Source organism: Sus scrofa, chromosome 14, assembly GCF_054392235.1.
Source record: "Sus scrofa isolate SSC_HxYL_T2T_F1_AM1 chromosome 14, Sscrofa_HxYL_maternal_Yorkshire_Landrace_v2.0, whole genome shotgun sequence".
In the NCBI taxonomy this organism is placed as follows: Eukaryota; Metazoa; Chordata; class Mammalia; order Artiodactyla; family Suidae; genus Sus; species Sus scrofa.
In genome coordinates, this window is record NC_139396.1 from 15,436,402 (window position 1) to 15,461,678 (window position 25,277).

Genomic DNA, 25,277 nt, shown 5'->3' on the forward strand with positions numbered 1-25,277 from the left:
TAGGAGAGAAATTGATCTCCAGTCCTTCTATTCAGCCATCTTATTTCTGTCTCCTACCCAGTTGATTCTTACCTAATGCATTTCTTGATTGTTATTGAACTCTTGCATCACTTGCCAATCTATGCTAGGATATCTGTTTTTGTTTTTGTTTTTTGGTGGCATGGCCAGTCCAAAGTATGTCTATGGCCAGAGAATGAACAGCCTGTCACAATTGTAACCAAAGCTACAGTAGTGACAACCATGGACCCTTAACAAGCTGAGCCAGGAGGAAACTCCAATTCTGTCATTTCTTGAGAGTATTAGACTACAAATCAATGCTTATTGTTAGATTCAGCAACGTTGCCCCCATCACTGACAATAATATGCAGTTTGAACATGTGTTGATTGACATTTTTATGTTAAAATGGAAGACACTGGTGAAACTATGAGGATGTACAATAGATCTTTATTCATTTTCCACTCAATTTCCAGTGTCCTGAGCTATTTCTTGTGAACTGGATGAGCATTCTCGAACTGGAAAACCTTCCTTCTAGCTTTCATATGCTTTAGAATGCAAACACTAGACTGGCACCCATTTAATCGTTCACACATTTTATTCACCTGCCTCATGGTAGGGCCGGAAATCACTGAAGCCTTCATGCAACCTGCTCCACAGTGGTGCCAACAACCCTGGTGTAAACACTGCAGGGACACCGAGCTCCAGTTGGTGGCGGTGGGGGAGGGGCACAGGGCGGTGGTGAACTCACTTGGACAAGGCCACAAATAACCCACAGAGTGACTAAGAGTGCACAGCAGGACACCCAAGAGGTGAAAAGTCCGTTTTCCTTACTCCTGCTTTCAAATAATTGATTCTAAAAGCTGCCATGATTGGCTCCGCCCCCAGCCGGGATGACCGTTGGAACCCCACCCTCCACGCTGGCACGTGTGTTACTGGCTTCCCAAGCGGTCAGGCCTCAACAGATGCTCTGAGCAGCTGGAGGACAGTGGTGCGCATGCGGGGAGCCCCGCCCCTAGTGGGTGTGCGCATGCGTGCAGGGGTGGGGCCTTGCGGAGCTGTCCTTGGAGGTTGCTATGAAAGAGGAAAGCAACGGAGGATTGGGATCCCCTGGGAAGATTTTATGGCAAGGTCTTCTCAGAACTTTTGTGGTCCTCTCTTCTTAAAACTAGGGGTTGTGAGATGAGCCCCTGGGATTTTAAAATTGCAAACGTGAAATCCATTCATTTAGATATGACCCTTGTGAAAGAATTTTGGAGAGCACCAGCCTAAGCACAGTATCTTCAAACTGGGGCAAGTGCTTTCACGCCCTTTGGGCTGCAGTTTCTTGGGTTTCCTTAGTTTTTTTCTCCCCAGAAATAGTAGATGCTTTTTCCTAGCAAGCCTGATAGTTCCATTAAAGAACAATTCTAGTGAAGAATTTTAGACCTGAGAAACACTCTAAGAGCTACTGTCTCTTGGCTCCTCCATTCCTAGAGTTTTTCCAAATGAATTGATTCTGCTATAATGTTTTTACTTAGTGAGTTTTTTTTAAATACGTGGGGGTTCTTCAATAGATGTGGATTCATAGATGTTGCCTTTGCAGTGTTTTTGTTGTAACTTTGAGCAAGTTTTGACAGTTTGGGTCAATTCCAGTTGACATAGCATTCCCAAATTTTATTCTCCCCTCCTACTTTTCAGGAATATATTACACAATTTCAGTTGGAAAAAAAAATAGTAGTGGAATCAACGTACTGACTTGAGTTTGTTATACTTGCCAAAGAAATTTCAATCATCAGATTCTTTCACTGGTCATTCATTTCTACTGCATAGAATACCTCTGAAGATCCCTCACATCTAACACCACCAAAGGCTCTAAGCTCAGAGACTGAACATTCTACAAGACACAAACATTGTATCTCACCATACCGCTAATATTCCATGCTTGTGTAGAATATCATGTGTTTTCGGAGGTCTGTGATCCATATACAGATTTTTTTTTTCTCAGCAGTCAATACCACACCCCCAGTTTCTTGCAGGAATAGTCAGACATCATTGTCCAAAGGAGTTTTATCTATGCCCTTCTGTTGTCTGTCTCCCCAAGTTACATCTGGACTAATTTGATTATATCTGTGGTCTAGGATTTTGATATAGCACAAAAGTGATTATAGAATTGGAACTGGAGAATTTTTCACAAGTTTTTGCAGGTTTTTATGTCAGTAGTCCAGAGAAGACTCATTGAAATTCTGTGTCAGAGCCATGAGTGAGAATCGTTTATTAACTACTGACTGACTAGACAAGAGGAGGAAGCAACAAGGAAACCTGCCTTTCTGGAGTGCCAGGGTACATTATCTTGCCACAGTATTCCCCTAATATGAAGCTATTGGTTAATAATTTAAAGTTTTCCATGATAAATGCTCAAGTCATGAGAAATGTCTCCAAACTGTGTATTTTTTCAACACTTAGTTTTTTTTTTTTTTTAAAGTTCACCATGATTTGCCTTGAATTGCTCTCACCTCATCTTCTCAGCTAAGGTCAAGGTAGAGTACACAGAATAGTTACCAAAGAGAATGAAAGAGAGAAGTGTTGCAGTTCTCATTGTGGCTCAGAAGTTACGAACCTGACTAGTATCCACGAAGACTTGGGTTCAATCCCTGGCCTCTCTCAGTGGGTTAAGGATCCAGTGTTGCCCCAAGCTATGGTGTAGATCGCAGATGTGGCTTAGATCCAGCATTGTTTTGCTGTGCCTGTGGCATGGGCCAGCATCTGCAGCTCCAATGATTCAACCCTTAGCCTGGGAACTTCCATATGCTGAGGTTGCAGCCCTAAAAGAAGAGAGAGGGAGGGAGGGAGAGAGAGAGAGAGAGAGAGAGAACCTGTAAGAAGACAGTTCTGTACTGCAGACCACTAAATGCCTTGGAAATATTAAAATGGATGAACACTGTGTAAGTCACTCCCTTCAAGTGGCCAAGAAAACACTCTCTGAAAGTACCAAACATAGACCATTTTCAAATTTAGAGTTAGAAAAAAAAACCCTTAGAAATCACAAGTAAATTGGTCAGGAGTTTAGAAATGCCTTTCCTACACAACTGTTAGAAAGAAGAGGAAAGAACCTGGGCCTGGCTTCAAAATTCAATGCCTTTCTTCAATAGCCACCATTTTGCATGCAACTTTTTTTTTTTTTTTGCAAGGAGCAAGAAACATTTAGCAGACAGTAAAGCTTGAAATTCAAGAGATTTGCTTGCAATCCTCTGAAGTCTTCACCTCTCATCTCCCTTGACCAATTTCCTACCAATCTTCTTCTATGAAACACAAATACTCTTTCATTTTGACACATAAACCCAGTGCTGAATGATAGCTCTTCCAAATCCCATATCATCAAAAGAGGCTGAAGGTGTGTGTGTGTGTGTGTGTGTGTGTGTGTGTGTGCAACTAGGGTGTCTTCTATTGGAGCCAAGTGGCACATTCAAGAATCTTTAATCCAGTTAAGGATTCTTACAATGAGTAATTAACAATTTAGTTTACTGTGCTATACTTTTTTTTGAAGAGTTGCCAGATAAAGTACGAGATCTAAGTTTAATAATAAATTTCAGATAAAAATGAAAAAATGTTCAGTAAAACTATGTCCAAAATATTGAATGGGAAATGATTATACTAAAACACAACATATTGTTTACCTGAAGTTCTAATTCATTTGGGTACTTACTATTTTAATTAAATACACCTGACCATTTTATTCTTTCCAAAACTTTTGATTTTAAGGGGTGTAGAAATTCTTGTTCTGGAAGTCTACTCCCATCTAGAAAGGAATCTCGTTAATGTAAGAAGATAGTCATTGTAAACATCTGCAAATGTATTGAAAATATATTAAGTTTGAATCAAAGAAAACCCTGCATTTTAAAAAATGCAAATATATTGCATTCTAAATTCTTTGCATAACACATCTATGGAAGGATTTAAGTAAACACTAGTTCCCTGTGGGAAAGAGGACTGGGTGGACAGGGGAAAGAGGTGGGAGGACGCATGACTCAACACTGCATATTCCATTTTGCACAATTGGATTGTGATCCATGAGAAGGTATTATTAGTTTAAAATATTAAATTATTTACAGGGAAAAAGTTAAATATTTAACAATAATAATTTCTGGTCTTGGACCTGTGGGCTGCACAACCACGTTTTTGATACACTGGGGCTCTCCAGAACAAAGGAATATTAGGCTGGTCCTGCTGGATATTGGTTGGAGCACAAGGACTTCTTCACTAGGAATTATATACCTACAGCCATGAACATATTGGATCTGCTGAGACGATCCTAATTTCAAATACTTTGTTCCATGGCACCATCACTACAGAAGTGTTTATCAGATGATAAATTGTGAATTTTGTTCAGAAAGTCTAGCCTCTGTTGAAGTAAGTTAAGAGCCAGATAGGAAGCAGAGTGGGTTGAGGGACAAAAAATTGGGTTGATGGATAAAGAAGTGAAAGGAAATATCAAGTCAAACCTTGGTGCTCTGACTCTGAAAACCAATTCATAGATTGCCTGAAGAGGCACTCAACAATTTATGAGTGATTTTTTTTCTATTTCTTTAATTTTGTATCTATATGAATGATAGATGTTCACTAAATTTATTGTGATGATCATTTTATGATTGTATGTAAGTGAAATCATTAAGCTCTATGCCTTAAACTTTAAAAAAAACTGAAAAAAGAGAGCTAATGGAATGAGTTAAATTTTTTTTTTTTGTCTTTTGTTCTTGTTGTTGTTGTTGCTATTTCTTGGGCCACTCCCGCCGCATATGGAGGTTTCCAGGCTAGGGATTGAATCGGAGCTGTAGCCACTGGCCTACACCAGAGCCACAGCAACGCGGGATCTGAGCCGCCTCTGCGACCTACACCACAGCTCACAGCAACGCTGGATCGTTAACCCACTGAGCAAGGGCAGGGACTGAACCCGCAACCTCATGGTTCTAGTCGGATTCGTCAACCACTGCGCCACGACGGGAACTCCGGATTGAGTTAATATGAATGTATCAATATTGGCTCACTAGTTGTGACAAATGTGCCGTAACAATATAAGATCTTAACAAGAGGGGAAATTGGGTAGGGGGATACGCAAAGTCTTTGTATTATTTTGCAACTTACTCATACATCTAAAACTCTCCCAAAATAGAAGATTGATTTAAATACAAACATAAACAAATGAGTGAAGAAAAATGTACTGGAAATCATTGAAACGTCGCTTGTGATACGGGAACTTCATGGTATAGAAATAATTTTTCAGTGGAGTTATTTTAAAAGTTAATAGGGGAGTTCCTGGTGTGGCTCAGTGGTTAATGAATCCGACTGGGAATCATGAGGCTGCGGGTTCCATCCTTGGCCTTGCTCAGTGGGTTAAGGACCCGGTGTCACGTGAGCCGTGGTGTAGGTCGCAGATGCGGCTCGGATCCCGCGTTGCTGTGGCTCTGGTGTAGGCCAGCGGCTACAGGTCCAATTGGACCCCTAGCCTGGGAACCTCCATATGCCAGGGGAGCGGCCCTAGAAATGGCGAAAAGACAAAAAAAAGAAAGTTAATAGGAAGGTCACGTGGGATCAAGGCTGGGTTGGGGCGGGGTCAAGGCGTGGTGGGGGCGGGGTCAAAGCCTTGGCCAGGGCGGGGGCAGGGTCCAGGCCTAGGGCTGAGTTAGGCCAGGTTCAGGCCCAGGTCCACAACACTGACAATGGTCTCAGAGGCGAGGCTTCGACAAGTAGGAGGCCATCCTGTGGATCTCCTCTGGCTGCAGCTGGTGCTGCTGCCGCCATGGTCGCCCACCACCACCCTAAACCTGCGAGGGTCCTGGGCCGACCCCGGCCCAGCTCCTGCAGCCGTGCGAGCGGTGGAGGGTGGGTCTCTGACTCCGGAAGCACAGCCATTGGCCTGGGCAGCCACAGGTGCGTGGGGGCCTCTGTGTGGGGCTGAGAAGGTGGGCCTGCAGGGCCTGAGGGGGCTTGACTGTGACCAGGGCTTGGTGCCCAGGGTCACTGAACCTCTTCTTTTGTTTGTGGTCAGGTCCACCTAACCAGGCAGCCCAGAGACCACCTTAACACAGGTGGGTCACAGGACCCCTACTGAGGGGCCTCTGGGATGGAAACTGCCCCAGGACCCTTGTGGGGCTGTGCAAGTGGGCACTGGCAGGGTCCGGCCTGAGGCTGGGTGGAGGAAAGCCCAGGACTGCTGAGTGAGGAGCCCTGAGTCCCTGGGGCCTAGGCCCTAGAGCAGGATGCCTGCTCTAAGGTCCCTGGCCTCACCCCTGCCCTCAGGTGTGGGTCCTAGAACCATGGCTGTCTTCATTAGCCCACTCCCTCTTATTTATTTAATTTTTTGGCCACTGCATAGAGTGTTTTTTAATCAATTAATTTATTTTTTCCGCTGCTGGCCGCGGCTTAATGTGGGATTCCCAGTTCCTGGACCAGGCATTGAACCCTGGCCGTAGTGGTGAAAGCACCAAGTTCTAACCACTAGACCACCAGGGAACGCCCACCCCTCTTATTTATAAATGGAGAATCCTGAGTCAGAGGCAGGGAGTGACTTTCCCCAGGTTGATGCTGAAGCTCAGTCTCTGTGGACATGCTCTGAATTGAATCTCAGAGACAGAGTTGTGGGTGAAGTAGAAAAGAACAGCTTAATTGCTTTGCCAGGCAGAGGGGGCCACAGTGGGGTAACAGCCTCAAGGCTGTGTGCCCCCACCTCGAGGGCTGAGTGAGGTTCAAAGAGCAGGGCTTGATCAGCTTGTAGACTTTCTTCGGATTGGTGGGTGGTGAGGTACTTGGGAGTCAACCTCATCCACCTTCTGGTTCCACCTTGTTTGGGTCTATGTGCTTGTGTGCAGCATATAGGTAACTTCTTCCACCTGGTGGGGTTTCAGTATCTGCAAAACATTTCCAAGGACATGGCTCAGAATATTATCTATAGTCCTTGAGGAGGAGCTAAATATTCTTACTCTGTTTAATCGTTAAAATATTATTTTGCTTTGCTTGACTATTTTCCTTTCTTCCTGCACTTTTCCACTTCTCCAGGTAAATGTACTCTGTGACTAAAGTTTTCTACAGACAAAAGGCAGTCAGAGGACATGGGTGGGGGTCTATTAGGGGAGGGCCTCATGGGGTCCTGCTAAGTTCCATGGTCACACATCACCCCAGACTCCTGCCTGCAGATCTGCTTCTCTAAGATACTGGGGCAAAGTGGAGGGGCACCGGCCCTTAGAAGCTATGATTTGAGTGTATAATGTTGGCAACTTCGGAGACCTTGTGTTGTTGTGGTGTGTTAGTTCAGGGAAATAAGGCCTGGCACATGGCCAGCCTTTGGCAGACTGCCTCAGTGATGTCCAGCTCAGCGGATATGCTGCCATGAGCTGTTGCCACCTTTGGTCACCCTTGGCATCTCACCATAGCCCTGGGCCTTCATGCTCAGAAAGCCTGCTCCATTGTGCTCTGCTGTCAAATTCTCAGTGGCAGCTGGTAAAGGCAGAGTCCAGGCAGCCGTGTCATTTTGGCCAGGCCACTGGACACTTGCCCTTGGTTTTCCCATCTGTGAAGTGGAGGGGGCCTCCCTGGTAGTGGCATTTGGGGTCTCACCCATGTCTCTATTGTAGGTGGCAGGGGAGTCTCCACAGCGTGCGGGAAACCCAAGGTGATGTGGCGGATCTCTGGTGGTCAGGATGTGGGGGCTGGCCAGTGGCCATGGCAGGCCAGCCTGATGTACCAGGGCTTGCATGTCTGTGGAGCTGTCCTCATCAACTCCCGCTGGCTGGTTTCTGCTGCCCACTGCTTTCTCAAGTGAGTCCTCTTTCCTAGGGTGCCAGCAGAGGCACTGGCAGGGGAGGAGATGGAGGGGATGAGGTGTGAGGGTGTCCCACCCCGGCTCCTCTGGGCTTTCCTCTGGGGCTGTCTGTGGCCCACAGGTCCATGTCATTCCTGCCTTTGACCTGTGTACCTTCTACCTGGACTGTCCTCCTGGCTCCCTTTCCCAGACCCTCCCCAGACTCTGCCCTCAGCCCCTGGGCCTGTCTCCAAACACAGATGTGCCCCAGAAGAGTAGCAGTGTCCATTCTGGCTGCCATGCAGTGTGGACCAATCTCAGATCACAGTTTCTCAAGGTCCCCACATTTCCAGGTTTCTGAGTCTAGGCAGGGACATGGGACCTCATGTCTGGCAAGCAGCTGAATGGCTCTACTTTTTACTCTTGCAAAACTGTGTGCCCAGGAGGAATCATGGTCACTAGTGTGCATGTGGGAGATGTGGTGCCAGGCTGTGCGGGTGGGAGATGGGGCACCCTGGGAGAGTGATGTGGCTGCTCAGGAGTCTGACACACCTGGCGCTCCTGGGTCTGCTCAGTGCCCAGCTTGTGAACAGATGAGGAGGCATCCCCAGGGAGTTGGAACATCACAGCCCAGGTCTGGGAGCTGGAGCTTTGGGAGCTCAGAATCTGATCAGCACCTACTCTATGGGAGCAGCTGTGTTCAGGGCAAATGCAAGTTTCTGTTTCCTACACTCAGTTGCTCCTTTACCTTACAGATCTTTGGCAAGTGCTTCTAACTGAGCAGAGAAACAGCTATTGGGCAGGAGGGTGGTTAAAGAAGGGAGGGGTCAGGAAAATTGTGGGGCCATAAGGTGGGTTGTAGGAGCCTTGGGAAGGTAAAAGTAGAGCTGGGATCAATCCAGAACATCTCCTGTAAACAATCCAAGGGCCTTCATTTGATGAGCCCACCAAAGACCTTTCCAGCACAAGGATTCAATGCTCCTCTGATTCTTGGATATGGTGGAGAAACCATATGTCTGAGGTTGTAAGTAGAATATCAGTCTCAAGAAAGAAGTGCTCCTGAACTTTAGGAATGCAGAGACCAAGGCTGGCACCATGGGGAGGTGCAGGGGTCCAGGTGGATGTCAGCAGTTAGATGAATATGCAGGGGAAGAGACCTAGCCCACACTCAGGGATGATGGTGACAGCATGCTCTTCCTCCTCCAGAAAATCCCATGCTCCAGAGAACTACCGGGTCCTGTTAGGAAGCACGCAGCTGTTTGAACACACTCAGCACACCCTGGAGATGTCCGTGAGCCAGATTGTCATGCACCCAGACTTTGAGAAGCTTCATCCCTTCGGAAGTGACATAGCCATGTTGCAGCTGTTCTTTCCTGTGAACTTCACTTCCTACATCATCCCTGCCTGCCTCCCAGCCCCTGGCTTGCAGCTGCTTAATAATGCATCCTGCTGGATAACTGGCTGGGGGATGCTCAACGAGGAAAGTGAGGGGGTAGGGGAGAGGCTGGGGTGGGAGGGCAGATAAGGGGGAAGCGAGGAGGAGGAAGAAGGGAAGGAGGACAGAGGAGGGGAGGAGGGAAGTAGGGCTCCCCAGGCAAAACAACCACTGGACCTTGGTCCACTGTGCCTCATTTCCAGAGGACTGGACCATTCTGGCTCTAGTTCTGAAAGTGTGTGATTCTAAAATTCAGTGTTCCCAAAGTGCAAAGCTCTGAAAATCTGGGAATCTTTGACTGTTGGATGTTAAGAACTCAGGTTCTTGGAATCTGTCAGCTTCTTGATTTCAAGGCCTTAATCAACTATAGACCTAAGATGACTTGATTCAACTCAGAGGTCCTGCTTGGGGCCTGGCCCCTTCTAGGCCACTGAGGAACCAAGATTTCCCATTGGAGGCACTTAGGAAAAATGGAAAGAAAACATATTTATGACTTCTGACCTGTGAGCCTCCAAGGTCAAGTTAGAATGACTACAACTTAAGAGTGTTTCACTCTTTGAACCTCACTTTGCACTTCTCCCAACCCAGGTCAACTGTCTACTTTGTGGGTTTATTAGGTGAACTGAGTAACACAGAAAAAGTTTGTGTTTTTCTAAGATTGAAAGGGAAGAAATGCAGGCAAAAACTCATGAGTAAGAGTGTTTATTAAAGAAAAGAGTGTTTATGGTTGGGCACAATCTTATGTGGCAGAATTAGGGGGAAAAGAATGTGTATTTGCAATTATTTGTAAGGTTGTAATTTGGTAGGTGTTTCTCAGGATAGGAGATCAGATTTTGATAAGACCCTGTCTTCACTGGGTGGGATGTGCCAGCATTGCTGGCCCTTCTCAATAGTGTATCAGTAACAATCCCCAACCACAGGACAGACAACCAGGTCCCCAGCATTGTCACACACACACACACACACACACACACACACGCACACACACACGCACGCACGCACACACACACACACACACAGTCTGGTTCTTCCTTGAGGACAGGGACTCTGTCTTTCTTGTTTTAATATCCCAGCCTATGCCCCAGGGCCTGGCAGCGGGGTAGGTGGCAATGCCTCCACCCTGGTCCTGTAGACCACCCGTTCTTGCATGGACCTCCAGACTGGTCTGCTAGCTCCCACCCTGTGTGCCCTACTTTAGTCTCCACACAACTGCCTGAGTGTTTGCTTTGAAGCAGGTGTTGTGCCAGTTCCCTGCTCTTTCTCCTCAGTGCCTTCTCATTTATGCTTAGAAAACTGTCCAAATGTCCTACCTTGGCTCTCAGGCCCTGTGCAATGTTGGCCCCCATTCCTCTCTGCTCAGCTCCCACTCCACCCTCACCCAGGCCATCCCAGCCACCAGGCCCCTTCCTGCCTTGAATATCCTGAGGCTGTCCCCACCTCAGGACCTTTACCTTGGCTGTTTCCCCAGCCTCACAGGCTCTCCCTGCTAATCTGGGTGACTCATTTCTTTGATATACAACTCAGCTCCTCCTCTGAAGAGTTTTCCTTGATGTGAAACCTAAAACAGGCAATGCATAATGTCACATTTCCCTGTTGTATTTCCTTACCACACTTCTCAGAGCTAAATAATCCTACTTATTTACTTCACTTACCCTGTTTCCCCAACTAAAAATGTTCCCCTCTATCACTAGTGTCTAAACAATAGCTAACCTGAAGACAGATGAATAAATGAGTGATTGAATGAGAGGATGGATGGAGGATGGATAGGAGGGAAGATGAGTGCCTGGAGGGAAGATGGTTGAGTGGGTGGGAAGAGGGATGGAGAGAGTGGATATATTGATTGATGGAGGGAGAATGGGGAGATAGATCCAAAGATGGATAGGCCAGCAGATAGATGGAAGGGTGAGTGGATGAATGGGGCATGAGACAAGATGGGTAGATGATGGACGGAGGAATTAGTGGAGGGAAGGAAAGGTAATGACTGACAAATGGAAGTGGAAAGGATGGTTTGTGAGAGGGTAGGTGGGTTGGTGAATGGTTGCTAAGCATCAGTGATTGGCATGCATTGGTAGGATTTGCCTTTTTCTTTATGGACTACGAGTGGTGTGGTCTATTGCTATGCGAGAGGTGGTGGGAATAGGATGGGTTTGGAAACGTTTGAGAAGCAGGGGAGGCCTTATTAGGCATAGGTAGAAGACTGATAGAGAGCTGAAAGCTCAGCTTTGCTGAGAAAACCCTATGATGCAGGGGTGTTGGTGAGCAGTAAGGCAGAAGAGCCTGTAGCTAAGCTCTAGCAAACTTCACTGACTTCCTTCTTATCCTCACAGCGCCTCTGCCCACACCCTTCCATCTCCAGGAGGCTAAGGTGGGCCTCATTGAGAACCAGTTCTGTAATCTGGTATATGGACACAGGCTCAGCAAGAACTTCTCCGTGTACGAGGAGATGCTGTGTGTTGGGGACTTCTCTACAGGAAAGGCCATCTGCCATGTGAGTGAGGTCATTTCCCTTCTTCCCTGGCCTGTTCTCAGGGCCTCAGTTTCCATGGTGGGAGGCTGTGTTGCCTCCACTCTCTTTGTGGAGACCCCTGGTACCTTCTGTTTCGTCCCTCTACCTATGTTCCCAGGCTCTATCTCTTGGTAGTGTCCCCCAGGCTAGCCCCTTCCTCAGCCCATTGCACAGGAGGACAACTACTACTGGTAGGACACTCCAGCAGTATCTATTCTGGAGGCATATTTTAAAACCTTTATTGAAATATACATACAGAAGAAGGCATTCATACTCTTTCCCTACATGTGTAGTTGCATGAACTTTCACAGTGCTACACCCCAGGTGGCCAACACTCCTCTCCCCTTCTTGTCACCAACACTCAATGGAAACTCTCATCTTCACCTTAACACTTTATATTAGATTCTGAATTTTCCATAAGTAGAACTTATTTCCAGTTGTCAGATTTTCACGTCTTAACATTATGTTTGTGAGGTCCATCCACACTGTCACACGTAGGTATAGTTTGTTCAGCCTCATTGCCCTGCAAGACACTATCGTGTGAATTGAATTCGATGGGCAGTTCTGCTCTCGATGGATATTTTTGTAGCTTCCAAGTTTTTCATTTCATTTCACTTCCAGAGGTTTTCTATTTGATTTCACAGAAGCCGCTGAGGAGAACTGTTAGATTAAAAGCTATCTGCATGTTCAGCTTTGGCAGATGTTACCAAACATCTCCGGAGGGGTTGCACCAGTTCCACACATTCCAGCAGTGGCTGAGAGTTTACAAGCTCACCAACACTTGGCACTTTCCATCCTTCCTAATGGTGATGATTTATTGTGGTTTGCATTTTCCTGATGACGGATGAAATATACTTCCGTATGTTTATTGCCGTTGAATATCTTCTTCCTAATTTACCTTCCGTTTTTTTCCCCCTGTGTCTTTTTCTTTAGGGGCTGTTGGTACATGTGTCTATGATATACATTCCAGACATGAGTGTACTGTTGAATTGTGAAGATGTCTATCCACTCTCTGTAGTGTCCTATTTTAGAAGTGGGCAAACAGGCCCAAAGAGGGAAAGCACTCCCATAAAATAAGGAGGGCCTGCGTGTTCTGACTCCAAGCTTCACCTGGCCTCCAGGCCTTCACCACATCCCCTCAGGGCCCAGCACCCTGAGCTGGCATTGGCTGCCAAGCTCTTACACAGATGGCATCGTGGAGTGGAGGGCAGAGGGTGAGGGTTCTGGAGTTAGAGGCACTGCTCTGCCCTTGGGTGGTCTTTTCACCATCTGAGCCTGTGTCTTATTCACGGTGTAGGAGTCTGAGGCCTCCTTCATGGGATTGTTGAAAGGGTGGTATAGGGGGTTGGATAGTGTCCCCTAAGTTTGTATCCATTTGGAATCTCAGAATGTGACCTTCTTTGGAAATAAGTCTTTGCAGCTGTGATTAGTTAAGGATCTTGAGATGTGACCATTGTAAATTTCAAGTGGGCCCTGTACCAATGACTTGTGTGAAGAGGGCTAGACACAGAGACACTTGCTTTCAGACTTCCAGCTTCCAGAACCGTGAGAGGATACATTTGCATTGTTTTTATAGTTACCCAGTTTGTGGCACTATGCCTTGGCACCCCAGGAGATGCACACAGGAGGGAGAAGATGACTGGGATTGTGACTTTAGCCTAGCCCATGAGAAGGCCACATGGATAGCTATCTTCATGGCAGGCCCCTGAGCTGCTGGTAGAAGGCAGACCCATATTTCTTGGTTCCCAGTTCTTAAACAGTAGTATAGATTTGTAGCTGCCTGGCCTGGTCTGACCTCCTCACAGAGCCAGCTCCACCCAGAAGTGGAACAAGTGTTCAGCCCCCACCCTGCCCAGTCCACATCCGGCTGTCACCATGGACCTCCCTTACAGCCTTGTCCACCTCCCTTCTCCTGCAGGAATTATGCCAATGGAGCTCAAGGCCAGAGCCTTGTGTCTGCTCACCTGCTGGATATTCGTAGTGCCCCTCGACCCCACTCTTCCGCTGGTTTCTCTCCAGGCTGAGAATACCCCTGAGCTGGACACTCGGGAGTCCCAGCAAATGACCCCCCTCCTGCCTCCCCTTTCACCTACCACCGCCTGACTGAGAGATTCCACCTAGATTCATCTTCTGCCATGTCACCTGCTCTGGACCCCACCCTCCAACCTGGGGCTCCCATCTCTCCCCACAAGGGCCCCTCCCTCTGCACAGGGGGTCCAGAAACAGGTCTGAGGAGAGAGAGCCTGCCAAGGCACTCAATGCTCAGACTGTGGGGCAAGACAGACCTGGTTCCATTGACTGGGATTGTGGCCTTAGCTAAGTCTCCTCACCCATGAAATGGAATTGCTCATGGCCTCCACTGAAGAAGGTTCCTATAGAAATGCAGCACTGTGCCTGGCATTCAGTAGGTACTTAACAAGTTTTGGCTTCCAGTCTCCTGACCTGGTTTGCCTCCCTCTCTCTGGATTGTACCTGGCTTAGACCCAACCTCTTGCTGAAGGTGGAATTCACTGCTCCGGCCCTGCCCAACACAGACACACACATACACACACACACACACACACACACATGCATGCACATGCATACATATGCATACACATGCAAGAGTGCACACGCAAGGTTTGCTTTGTATCTACTGTAGTGCAAACTGTAGCTCACATTTCATGTGATACCTTAGATTTGGGGTTTCTCCCTTCTTCCCTTCCTTTCTTTCTTCCTTCCTTTTCCTTCCTTTCTTTTATTCCTGCCCTACCTGCAGCATATGGAAGTTCCCAGGCTAGGGGTTGAATGGAAGCTGCAGTTTCCAGCCCTTGCCACAGCCACAGCAATGCCAGATCTGAACCACTTCTAGGACCTATGTCACAGCTTGTGGCAATGCCAGATCCTTAACCCACTAGGCAAGGCCAGGGATTGAACCTGCATCCTCATTTGTACTAGTCAGGCTCTTAACCTGCTGAACCACAATGGGAACATCTCAATTTTTTAAAGACCTCCAGAGTCCACCTTAAAGAATATAGAAACAATAATGAAAAGTCAGGTAGCGCAGTTAACCCTGGAGGAAATTTATTCGTTTAGTCGCATCACCACCTCTCAAGGGGCGCCCCCTGAGGCTATGAGAGCTGTAGGGACATCTGCCCTAGAAAAGTGGATGCAGCAGAACAGATGGTCCCAGAGGAGGCTCTCTCCTGCCTTCTGAGAGCTCTCCAGGGGTCAGGAGGCTATTGGAGCCTGACTCAGAATCCGTCATCATTTCCGCAACTGCATGGGTCCCCTGTGTGAATCCCTGAGGGCTGCAGTGAACAGGGAAAGGCCTTCCACTGGCCTCACACAGCTGGGAGGGGGTCCACCGTGCAGAGGGCTGAGGCCACCCCAGGTGGGGACCACAGAGGGGAAGGGCTGAAGTAATGATGGCACGTTCCCAAGAAGGTGCCTTACTTGGAGCTGCTGTGACAAATCCCCTCCAAGTGAATGGCTAAACCCACGGAAATTTATCTTATATTTCTGGAGGTCAAAAGTCTAACATCAAGGTGTTGGCCAGGTGGGTTCCTTCAGGAGGCTTTCCTAGGGGAGAATGTTTTCTTGGTTTTCCCAGCTTTTTAGAGGCCACCCTCATTCCTTGGCTCACAGCATTTCCGTCCTCAAAGTGCAACACCTCTGCCTCTGCTTCTGTCACATCTTCTGCTCTGACTCTGACCTCCTGCATCTCTCTTTCCTTATGAGGATCTTGATTACATTGGACCACCCAGAGAATCCAGGAAAACCTTCTTAGCTCAAGAGCCTCAACTCCATCACTGCTGCAGAGTCCCCTTTGCCACATGAGCTAATAGCCACAGGTTCCAGGGGTGAGGATGGGCATCTCTGAGGGGTGTTTTTGGCCACCACACCATGTACCCTTCGCTCTCCTTCAACCTGCCACTTCCCCCACCCCGCCCTCTCAGCTGGAGATCTTGCTTGTTTCACTGAGAACCCCAAAAGCAGCCAATCAGACTAGAGTCATTCGTCCTGACAACCCTACACACCATCTATCCCAGCGTCTTCCCTCTCTCCTCAGCCTCAAGTTCCATCCCTGCCATGCCCAGAGTCTCTCCTGCTCCATGTCCTCAGATGCCCCTTCCACGGCTCCTGTGTAAATGCGCACCATCTACTGCTCAGTTTCTTTATCTCCCTTCCCCCAAAGACTCCTCCCAACAGTCCTGAATCTAACCCACTCCACCTAGGAGTGTCCCCAGCTTGCTATCCAAAACCTCAAGGCCACCATCCCCAATAGCTTGTCTCACCAGAACCACCTGTGGATCTGAGTCCTCCTCTCACTTGGCACTTAAGCAAGTCTCCCTCCTGTTTCCTGGGCCCAGGCACTCACCAGATGCTCTGCTCTATGCCTGGTCCCCTCCCCTCCCACCTCTAAATGCTGGGGCCCCAGGGCTCCATGCTCAGCCTGCTTCTATCCCTCTGCACTTCCCCCCATGGTTAATGACAGAAAGGCTCAGATTTGACAGGTCCTATAGGCAGCTTCAAACTATTGTTCCAAATCTGACTGTTCTTACCACCTGGCCCCTCTCCATCAGTAATCTCTCCTGTAGCTGCCTCCCAGCTGGTTCATTCTCCACACAGCACTGGACTGATCCAGGCACTAGACATGACCTAGACAGTTCTCCATGGGGATCAAATCCTACCCTCTGCCATAGGCCCTGAGACCCCTCGTCCCATATACTTTCCTCACTCCCCACATGTCACTGCTCTTCCTCCCACCCACCTGGCATATCCCTCCTTCCCTGGTCTGCACTTACTCCTCCCAGTGCTCCTGCTTCAGAAAGTTCAGTTGTTTCCCGCTTGGAAACTCTACCTTGTGTTTCCTAGTGCAAGAAGAGTAGCCTTTCACCTCCACTTGATGAAGTGCCCTTCCCTTCCTGTCCTGACCCTCCCATGGCTTGTTTCCACATGTCACATCTGCCAATGGCAGGCTGGTTGGCTTATTGACAAAAGCACCACAAAGGAGGAGACCCTGTGCCCAGGGCAGAGGATTCCTGGCTGCTTGCTGCACATGTTGAATGGGTAAGTGGAGGAGCAGCAAGCGTGACTAAGGCCCCTGCCCCTCTAACCCCAGCCACAAGGACCAGACCCTCCCTTTGGCTGATGACATGAGGAGATTTCCAACCAGATGGCCCTGCCCTGAGAGCATGAACTCTAGTAAGTCCCAGCAGATTTCTTTCTAACCCCCACCGACTCCCTGAGCAATACAGGTTGCCTCTGCCAGGCCAGGGTATGGGCATCTTCTGAAATTGCTCAACCAAGGTGTTGAAAGTAAACCAAATGACTAAATGAATGAAAAATGAAGAGGGTCCAGGTAAGGGGTGTGCTGGTGCAGCCCAGGGTCTTGCAAGAGCTGAGGTCTGCAGGGGCTTGAGCTGGCCAGCCTCCACACCCAGACCAACTCTCTTGGGCACTGTGGGTGTAGCTGTCCCTTCTCTTCCTTGGACAGTGCCTTGTCAGGTATATCCAGGCTGTCTCTGGGCACAGGGGTCCATATGATCATAGACTGAAACCTGTGATTGTCCTGAGGGTCAATCAGGAGCTTCCTAAATCATGATGCCATTGCCTCCCTGCATGGCTTAAACAGGCTGGTCTGCTGTGGGATGCTGGTGTTTGGACCTTCCCAGAAGTCCACCTGAGGGACCTAGATGGCAGAGACTCCTCTGACCTAACTCAGTTGCTCACAGTAACTCCCCTCTCTTTCCTAGGGCGATTCCGGGGGGCCCCTCGTCTGTGACCTCCTCAGTTCATGGGTTCTGGTGGGGCTGGCCAGCTGGGGCTTGGACTGCCGACATCCCACCTACCCCAGCATCTTCACCAATGTCAGCTACTTCTCCCATTGGATTGACGAGATCCAGAAGTGCACACCCCTCCCTGAGCCCATGGCCCCTCCTCCTCACACCCAGGTTCCATCCCAGTCTCTGCAGGCTGCTGGCTCGCCTGGGCCTGGCACAGCCTTTGTGCCTTCAGAGACCTGGACCCTGCTGCTGTTTGTGCTCCGGGTCCCGTGGCAGGCCTGGTGCTGACCCGCCAAGCTCCTGTGCTCCTGTCTCTGCCTCAGAGTCCAGTCTCTTCTCTGGAAACTGCGGCCCCTCCCCCACCAGCTCCATCAGCTTTCCATGGCCCCATCATGGCATTTCCGTCCAACAGTGGCCACCCCACAAACCAAGCCTGCAATCCCAAATAAACAAATGAAAGACTCCTCCTGCTCCTGCCTTGGGGCCCTACAGCCCCTCCTGACCTCCATCCATACCTCTTCCATTGAGGTCCACTGTCTGACTCCCTGGACAAGGAAACAGGCCCTGGCAGAGAAGCTGTCTCAGGAGGAAGGCAGGGGTGAGGATGCTGGTGGAGCCCAGCTGGGGGCAGAGAGGGTGTCTTCACTTGCAGGCTCCATCCTGTGGTGGGAGTGTACAGGCCTTCAGAGAGAGTATATCAGTCAGCTCCAGCTGCCATCACAAATCCCACGGGCAATGGGGCTTAAACAACAAGAATGTATCAAGTAACTGTTGAGATCAAGATATGCGCATGGTTGGTTTGCCCTGAGGCCTCTCTCCCTGGCTTCTAGATGCCCATCTTCTGCCTGTGCCCTCACATCAGCATCCCTCTGTGTGTTTCTGGGTCTAAATTTCCCCTTTTTATAGGGGCACCAGTCATATTGTATTAGGGGCCACCTTAGTGACCTCATTTTAGCTGTTTCTTTAAAAACTCTCCTCTAGGTGTTCCCGTTGTAGTGCAGCGGAAATGAACCTGACTAGTATCCATGAGCGTTCATGATTGATCCCTGGCCTCGCTCACTAAGTTAAGGATCCAGTGTTGCTGTGAGCTGTGGTGTAGGTCACAGACAAGACTTAGAACTGTCATTGCTGTGGCTGTGGTGTAGGCCTGCAGCTGCAGCTCTGATTTGACCCCGAGCCTCAGAACTGCCATATGCTGTACCTGCACCTCTTGAAAATGAGCAAGTTCCCCTAAAAAAAGGACCCTTAGCTACATCCGTGGACCATCCTTGCTCTCTCCTGCCTACTGCTGAGTAGGAAAATGTTGGGGATCCAGAACTCCTCCAATGACTGGTGTGCTAGCAATAGCTTCTGTGACAGCAGGAAGCTGCTCCCCCCCAGGCAGAGGCGGTCAGGGGACCGTAGGTGATGGCTCTGTGCTCTGTGCCCCCTTTCAAACCCTTTGCATCCCTGCCATCTGAGGAAGGCAGGCAGTGCCTGGGAAATCACCCTGGTTACAGATGCGTCACTTGGCCTGTGTGGCAAGAGGTCACCTGTGAGCCAGATGGCCCGAATCCCCTCTGGAACACACTGCTCCATACCCACCACTTAAAAATGCCCTTCAAACAAAGCACATTGGCTGCACAATTGTAACAGCTGTATCGTTAAGATATGATGTCTGTGATTTAGAAAAGGGTTACTCCTTGCCTTGTTCTTAGAGAAACATACCATGATTTGGTAAGGAGAAGAACACAGACTAGGCGGCCCATAGCCTCTGTCAAGTGTGTTCCTTCAGCCAATGCTCTGGTTCCATGTTGAGGGTTTTGGGGTTGAGCCTTTCCCTTTTGTCAATGGGCAGGCTTCCCCTTGGTGTATATCATATACAAAGGTTGCCCAGCACCTGCCTCTATTTCAGACAAGCTCCAGTCATGCTGCCGCTGGAATTAGGAACCTCCTTTACCCACCCTGTGGACAGTGGTCATTTCTCTGATTCTGTGAGTGTATCATCCATTAAATCACTATTGATTTTATTTATTTATTTTTTGTCAAGTTAGGCTCCACCTACAGCACATAGATTCCCTGGCTAAGGGTCAAATGTGAGATACAGCTGATTCTATTGAATGAAATTTCTATTAATTTCTCTTTCATTCTTTTTCTTATTCTTTTTTTTTGTGTGTGGGGGGGTGTACTCTCAACATATGGAAGTTCCCAGGCTAGGGGTGGAATTGGAGCTCCATCTGCTGGCCGATGCCACAGCTACAGCAATGCAGGATCAAACCTACATGACACCTACACCACAGCTCATGGCAACACCGGATCCTTAACCCACTGAGCAAGGCCAGGGATTGTACCCATGTCCTCATGGATAGAAGTTGGGTTCATTACCTCAGAGCTGTGACAGGAACTCCCTCTATTTCATTCCTTTTATTGCTTGAAGAACATTAGTGTAATTCCTCATTTACAGTCCAAGCACCTTAATGTTAATCTTAGACTTTTTTCGGTTTTATTTTTGTTTTTTTTTTCCTTTTTTGGGGGGCCACATTCATGGCACATGGAAGTTCTTTGGAACAATGCTGGATACCTAACCCTCTTCCCCACAGCAGGAAATCTATTCCTGGTCTTTTTAAAATCCTAGGTCTTGCTCTTCCTAAAGCTATTTGGGTGTTGATACCAGTAGGCTGGTGAGGTTAGCATCAGGAAGTTTGACAAGATGCAACACTCAGAGTTCCCATCACGGCTCACTGGAAACAAATATGAAACAAATCTCCACCTTGTGGATGTTGGTAATTTCTATGATTCTGTGAATGTATTGTCCATTAAACCACGGTTTGATTATTATATTGATTGATTGATTGTCATTTTAGGGCCACACCTGCAGCATATGGAAGATCCAGCCTAGGGGTCAAATCAGAGAATGCCAGATCCAAGCCACATCTGTGACTTACATCACAGCTCATGTTAACACTGGATCCTTTAACACATTGAATGAGGCCAGGGATTGAACCTGCATCCTCATGGACACCAATCAGATTCTTCATCTGCTGAGCCACATGGAATCTCCCTAAAATATTATTTGGTTATGGTCTGTTCAACTTTCATTTCTGCAATTTCTATTGCATTCAATTTTGTCTTTTCTTTTTTGGTCTTTTTATGGCCACACTCTTCAACATATGGAGGTTCATAGGCCAGGGGGCTAATCAGAGCTACAGCCACAGCAACACCAGATCTGAGCTGCTATGTGATCGACACCACAGCTCAAGCCAACGCAGTATCCTCCACCCACTGCGTGAGGCCAGGGATCAAGCCCGCATCCTTACAGATGCTGGTCAGATATGTTTCCGCTGAGCCACGATGGGAACTCCCAATTTTTTCTTTTTTTTTAAGGCTGTGTTGTGGCATATGAAAGTTTCTGGATAGGGGTCAAATCAGAGCTGCAGCTGCTGCACTATTCCACAGCCACAGCAAAGCAGGATCTCAGGTGTGTCTGACACCTACACCACAGCTGACAGCAGTGAAAGAAACCAAACCTCCTAAGCGATGCCAGAGATCAAACCCATGTCTCCATGGACACTAGTCAGGATTCTTACAGCTGAGCTACAACAGGAACTCCCATTATTTCATTTTTTATGGATTGAATAACATTAGAGAATTCCTCATGTACAGCCCCTGCACCTTGACATTAATTCTAGACTTTTCAGGGGTTTTGTTTTTGTTTCTTCTTTTTTGGGGGCTGCACCTGTGGCATATGGAAGTTCCCAGAGACAACCCTATATCCTTAACCCTCTTCACCACAACAGGAACACTACGCCTGGTCTAGTGAAAGTCCTAGGCTTTGCTCACTTGAAAGCTACCAGGGGGTTGATGCCAGTGGGCTGGTGAGGGTGGGACCACTGAGCTTGACAAGATGAAATACTCCACCCAAGACATTAATAGGCCATGAAATTCCACTCCCCATTCCCTTTGCTTCATCCTCATTGGGACTATGAGGCATCTGCTTCCACCATATTGTACACTGCAGAAATCCAGCTGAGACTATTGGATGTTCTCCCACCCACAAGGCAGTGAAGCAGAAAGTCCCGTCCTGACAGACAAGCCTTTTCTTCTCTGGCTAAGCCACCCACACAGGACACCCTGGATGATTGGAGAATCACCCCAGCCTGTCATCTGGCCACTTCAGAGAGGCAGAGAGAAACTCTCTAGAGGTAAGGGCTGCCTCCAGCCTCCATTCTCATGACTGGTGAGTGTCCAGAGGGCAGAACGGCACAAAAGCAGCTCTCCATCACCAGTTCCTCAGCAGCAGCCAGGCCTCCACACTGAGCCCGCTTTCTAGACTTGGCAGCTTCCAGGGGGCCTGAGCTGAGGCCCATTCTCTGGCGCACGGGGGCCTGGGAAGCTTGCTGGGCCCTCTGCCCTGCAGTGCAGACAAGACCCGAGGCAGGGACAGGGCTCTGTGGCAGCCCCCAGGGCAGCAGGCTGTGGTGAAGGCCCAAGAGGAAGGCCAGGCTGGGGAGCTCCTCCTCATCCTCACTGAACCCGTGACCCAGCCCTGGGGCTCCACTAAGAGGAGAGGCCTCCCTGAGAACCTTGCTGGCCCTGGGTCCTGATGGAGGGCCCGAGCGCTTGGTGCCCTGGCGAGGAAATGGCTGTGCAGTTCCAGCCTGAGGGGGCTCCTGATATCCTGGAGAGGGCACAGAGCCTTTGTGCCTGAACAGGCCCCTCTCTGTTTGGGGGTGCCTTAGATGGCCATGGAAATCCATCTGGGGTGTCCAGGTTTCATCTCTGACCCCGGGCTGTGGGCCTTGCTCATTCCTCTGGGCATCTTGTTGGGCCACAGACTCTGAAGGTCTTGAGTCCAGGTGGGGTGCCATGTGATTGGGAGTGGTTGGCACCCCGTCGTCCTCCTCCAAGGCCAGGACTTGTGTCTGCACTAGCTGGTGGGAGAGAGGTGGACAGTGACTGCTCTGCACCCTCCAGGGAGAGCCGGGGCTTATGGGCAGGGGGAGGTGAGATGGGACTCACATCCACAGACAGAGTCTGTGGCCCTCCTGCCTTCCTCCTGGACCTTCTCCCCAGCAGGGTCCTTGCCCTGTCCCCGGCTCCCCTCTTCCCCTTCCATTCCTCCTGCCCTGCACCCATCTGGGCAGCCTCCCGGGTGCAGGGCCTCTCCGTCAGGGGAGGGAGGGACAGAGCCTTCAGGGCCTCCTGCTCTAGGGCCCTCCCCGGCCCTGGCTGACCTGGGTCCTTTCCTCCTGGATTTCCAGGGTCACCTGGGTTCCCACCCTGCCCCCAGTCTCCCTAGTGTCAGTCCCTCCCCTGGCCACCTCTTCAGGGGAGAGTCTTTCCTCCTGCTCCTCAGCAAGGCCTGAGAGATCCAGCTCTGGTTCTGGGGTAAGCAACTCTGGCAGGAATCATGGGTGAATGAACAACTCCACCTGGAATGGAAGGAAGAGGCTGTGAGCAGCCTTGGCAGGAGTGCCCTGGGAGGCGGGAAGGCTGGGGGGAAATCTGACTAGCAGAGGCCAATCCAGAGTCCCCCTCACAAAGGGGGAGCTTTCAAACTCCCATAGGTATTGTCTACTCTCACATAAACACACACACACACACTCACAAGCAGGTGCACATGCAGACACATGGGCTCCAAAGCACAAACACATAGGCACCGACACAGACACACAAAGGCCTACAAAGAGAGAGACACACACACATGTACAACTTACACATCCACATATACACATCCCATGCACCAAAGTACACTCAGACACACAGGAAGACACACAGATGTCAGGGTCAAGGACCAGAGCATAAATCCCATTATCCTGGGCCAAAGCCAGAACTAGGGTGCTAAGAGCATCTCTCCCTGGAATCCTGGAGTCTCAGACTCCAGGCCCAGCCCACCTTGGTGTCAAAGTCCTCCTGGGAACACAGCTTGTCCACGTAGCTGAGGAGATCCGGGTCTGGGAAGCAGCCGTCCTCGTCCTGTGGCACCTCATATCCATCGTCTCGACATTCCATATCTGACTCCCCTGTGGCTGAGGGGCCAGGACCCACCAGTGCCTGCGGGATGTCCCCATGCTCCCTGCGAGCCTCAGGGGCAATCTCCTTGGGGGCCTTGTTCTCCAGCAGCTGCCAGGCTCTGCGTGGCTTTGGGTGGGTGTGCTGGACCCTGGGGCCGTGTTTCCTTGGAGCACAGGCTGAGGCAGAGCAGGAGAAAGGGAAAGTGAGGGGACCCAGCGCCCAGAAGCTGACCCCTGAGCAGGCACAGGGGAGGGCATGGTTGTGGGGCAATGGATATGCATGTGGGAAGGGGGAGGAGCATCCAGAGCCTCAGGTTTTGTGGGAGGCCAGATTCAAGTCAGGGACAGGTAAAAGTCAGGTGTGAGAACGTGTGGAACATCTAATGATCAAGGGTCTCCCCACCAGCACACTTGTTAGGCAGATTTCACAGGGGCCCCTTAGACAGGGGGAAGGGTGATGAGGTTCTAAATGGACCAGGTCCACACCGCAGAGGGGAAAGGGGTGACTGAGACTCCCTCGGGGGCTATCCCTGTTGAAAGACGAATGCCCCCTTGAGGGAAAAGGACCAATCTGGGAACAGGGACCATGCCTAGGCCTCTCTTACCTGTGCCTTGACGTCCAGCAGGAAGGTGATTCACAGACTGAGTGCCCATTTTGCGGGATGTGGGTTCCTGAGGAGCAGGCTTTGGTGGAGATGGAGGAGGCATGCCCTGTGCCCGCGTTCTGCAGGACACGTTTCCCATCCTGATCTCATCCTCTGCCTCAAATTGCATGAACCTGGGGGGTGTTGAGGGACAGGCCCCAGTGAGAAAACCACCCAGGGCAGCAGGACCGAGTGGGTGAGGAGAGGGTGTCCTTGGGCTGTCAGGGCCCTGTGAGGTGCTGTCGCAGCAGGGAGCTGCTCTGGCGCAGGTCCAAGATCTGGGCCTCCTCCTGCCTGAGCAGCCCTGGAGCTGGAGGGCATGGCCCAGCAGAGACCTAGGTCAATCTCTGGGACCAGGCTTAGGGGACACCTGGTGGGTGGTGGTGGCCCCTGCTCATGTGCCCCCGGACCTTGTCTGACCCAAACAATGGAGATGGTCTATTGCTGTCAATGCTCCTTCTTTCAAGGTGAAAGGATGCCTGGAAACCTAAGCAGGGAGTCCATGCCAAGGTCCTGTATATGCAAAGGCTCCAGCTGAGCTAATGAGGGTCTGAGAGGTCACTTACATGAGAAAGCAGGAGAGAGCTTCCGCATCGGGGCTCTGGGGCAGGTGGCTGCGGGCCAGGGACTTGAAGCGCTGCCAGCGTCGGAAGTTCTGATAGACGCTGTTATGGTGAGAGGCGTCCTCCTGAGGGCCCGTGTGCTGGGAGGCATGAAGGCTGCCTGCCCCAGAGGCGCCATGTGGCCACGGCCCAGAGCTCCCTGGGGGAAGGATGAAGGCCATCTGGACAGCTGGCGGTGCAGCTTGAGGAGGAAGGCCTGGGGCCAAGCCTCCCTTGCCAGCCTGAGCTGCTGCAATAGCTGGGGCAGCCACCCCACTGTCCCCCACAGGGCTTGCTATGCAAAGGGGTGCAGGACACAAAGCACTCCCCAGGAGGGCCCTGGAAGCATTCCCATTGAGGGGGGCCTGAGGGCGCCCAAAGGCCTGAGACTGGTGGGGCAATGCTGACCTCCCTCCTGACCAGACTGGGACAGGGATGTTGCCAAGCCCTGGGGCAATGGGGCCATGGTCAGCAGGAGTCACCCGAGGTGTCATGGGGTGAGCTGGCTGCAATAGGGTGCTGCCAGGCAGGAGTAATGGGGCCATGGGCGGTGGCAGGTG

The 25,277-nt window shown here is 50.0% G+C and overlaps 1 protein-coding gene across 1 annotated transcript; it reads left to right on the top strand.

Annotated features, from left to right (window-relative positions):
• Positions 1 to 863: 863 nt before the first annotated feature.
• On the top strand, positions 864 to 17,766 carry LOC146396341 (putative serine protease 47). Its single transcript, XM_084995479.1, has 6 exons — positions 864 to 1,037; positions 5,755 to 5,902; positions 7,603 to 7,786; positions 8,976 to 9,253; positions 11,532 to 11,692; positions 17,449 to 17,766. The coding sequence occupies exons 1-6, from the start codon at positions 864 to 866 to the stop codon at positions 17,764 to 17,766; spliced, it is 1,263 nt and encodes a 420-aa protein (XP_084851605.1).
• The last annotated feature ends 7,511 nt before the right edge of the window (positions 17,767 to 25,277 follow it).

Excerpts from the sequence above, each read along its gene's own strand:
- LOC146396341 (XM_084995479.1), top strand. The coding sequence starts at position 864 with ATGATTGGCTCCGCCCCCAGCCGGGATGACCGTTGGAACCCCACCCTC. Across the intron at positions 7,787-8,975 it reads GCTGCCCACTGCTTTCTCAA|AAAATCCCATGCTCCAGAGA; the intron begins GTGAGTCCTCTT and ends TTCCTCCTCCAG. Across the intron at positions 11,693-17,448 it reads CAGGAAAGGCCATCTGCCAT|GGCGATTCCGGGGGGCCCCT; the intron begins GTGAGTGAGGTC and ends TCTCTTTCCTAG.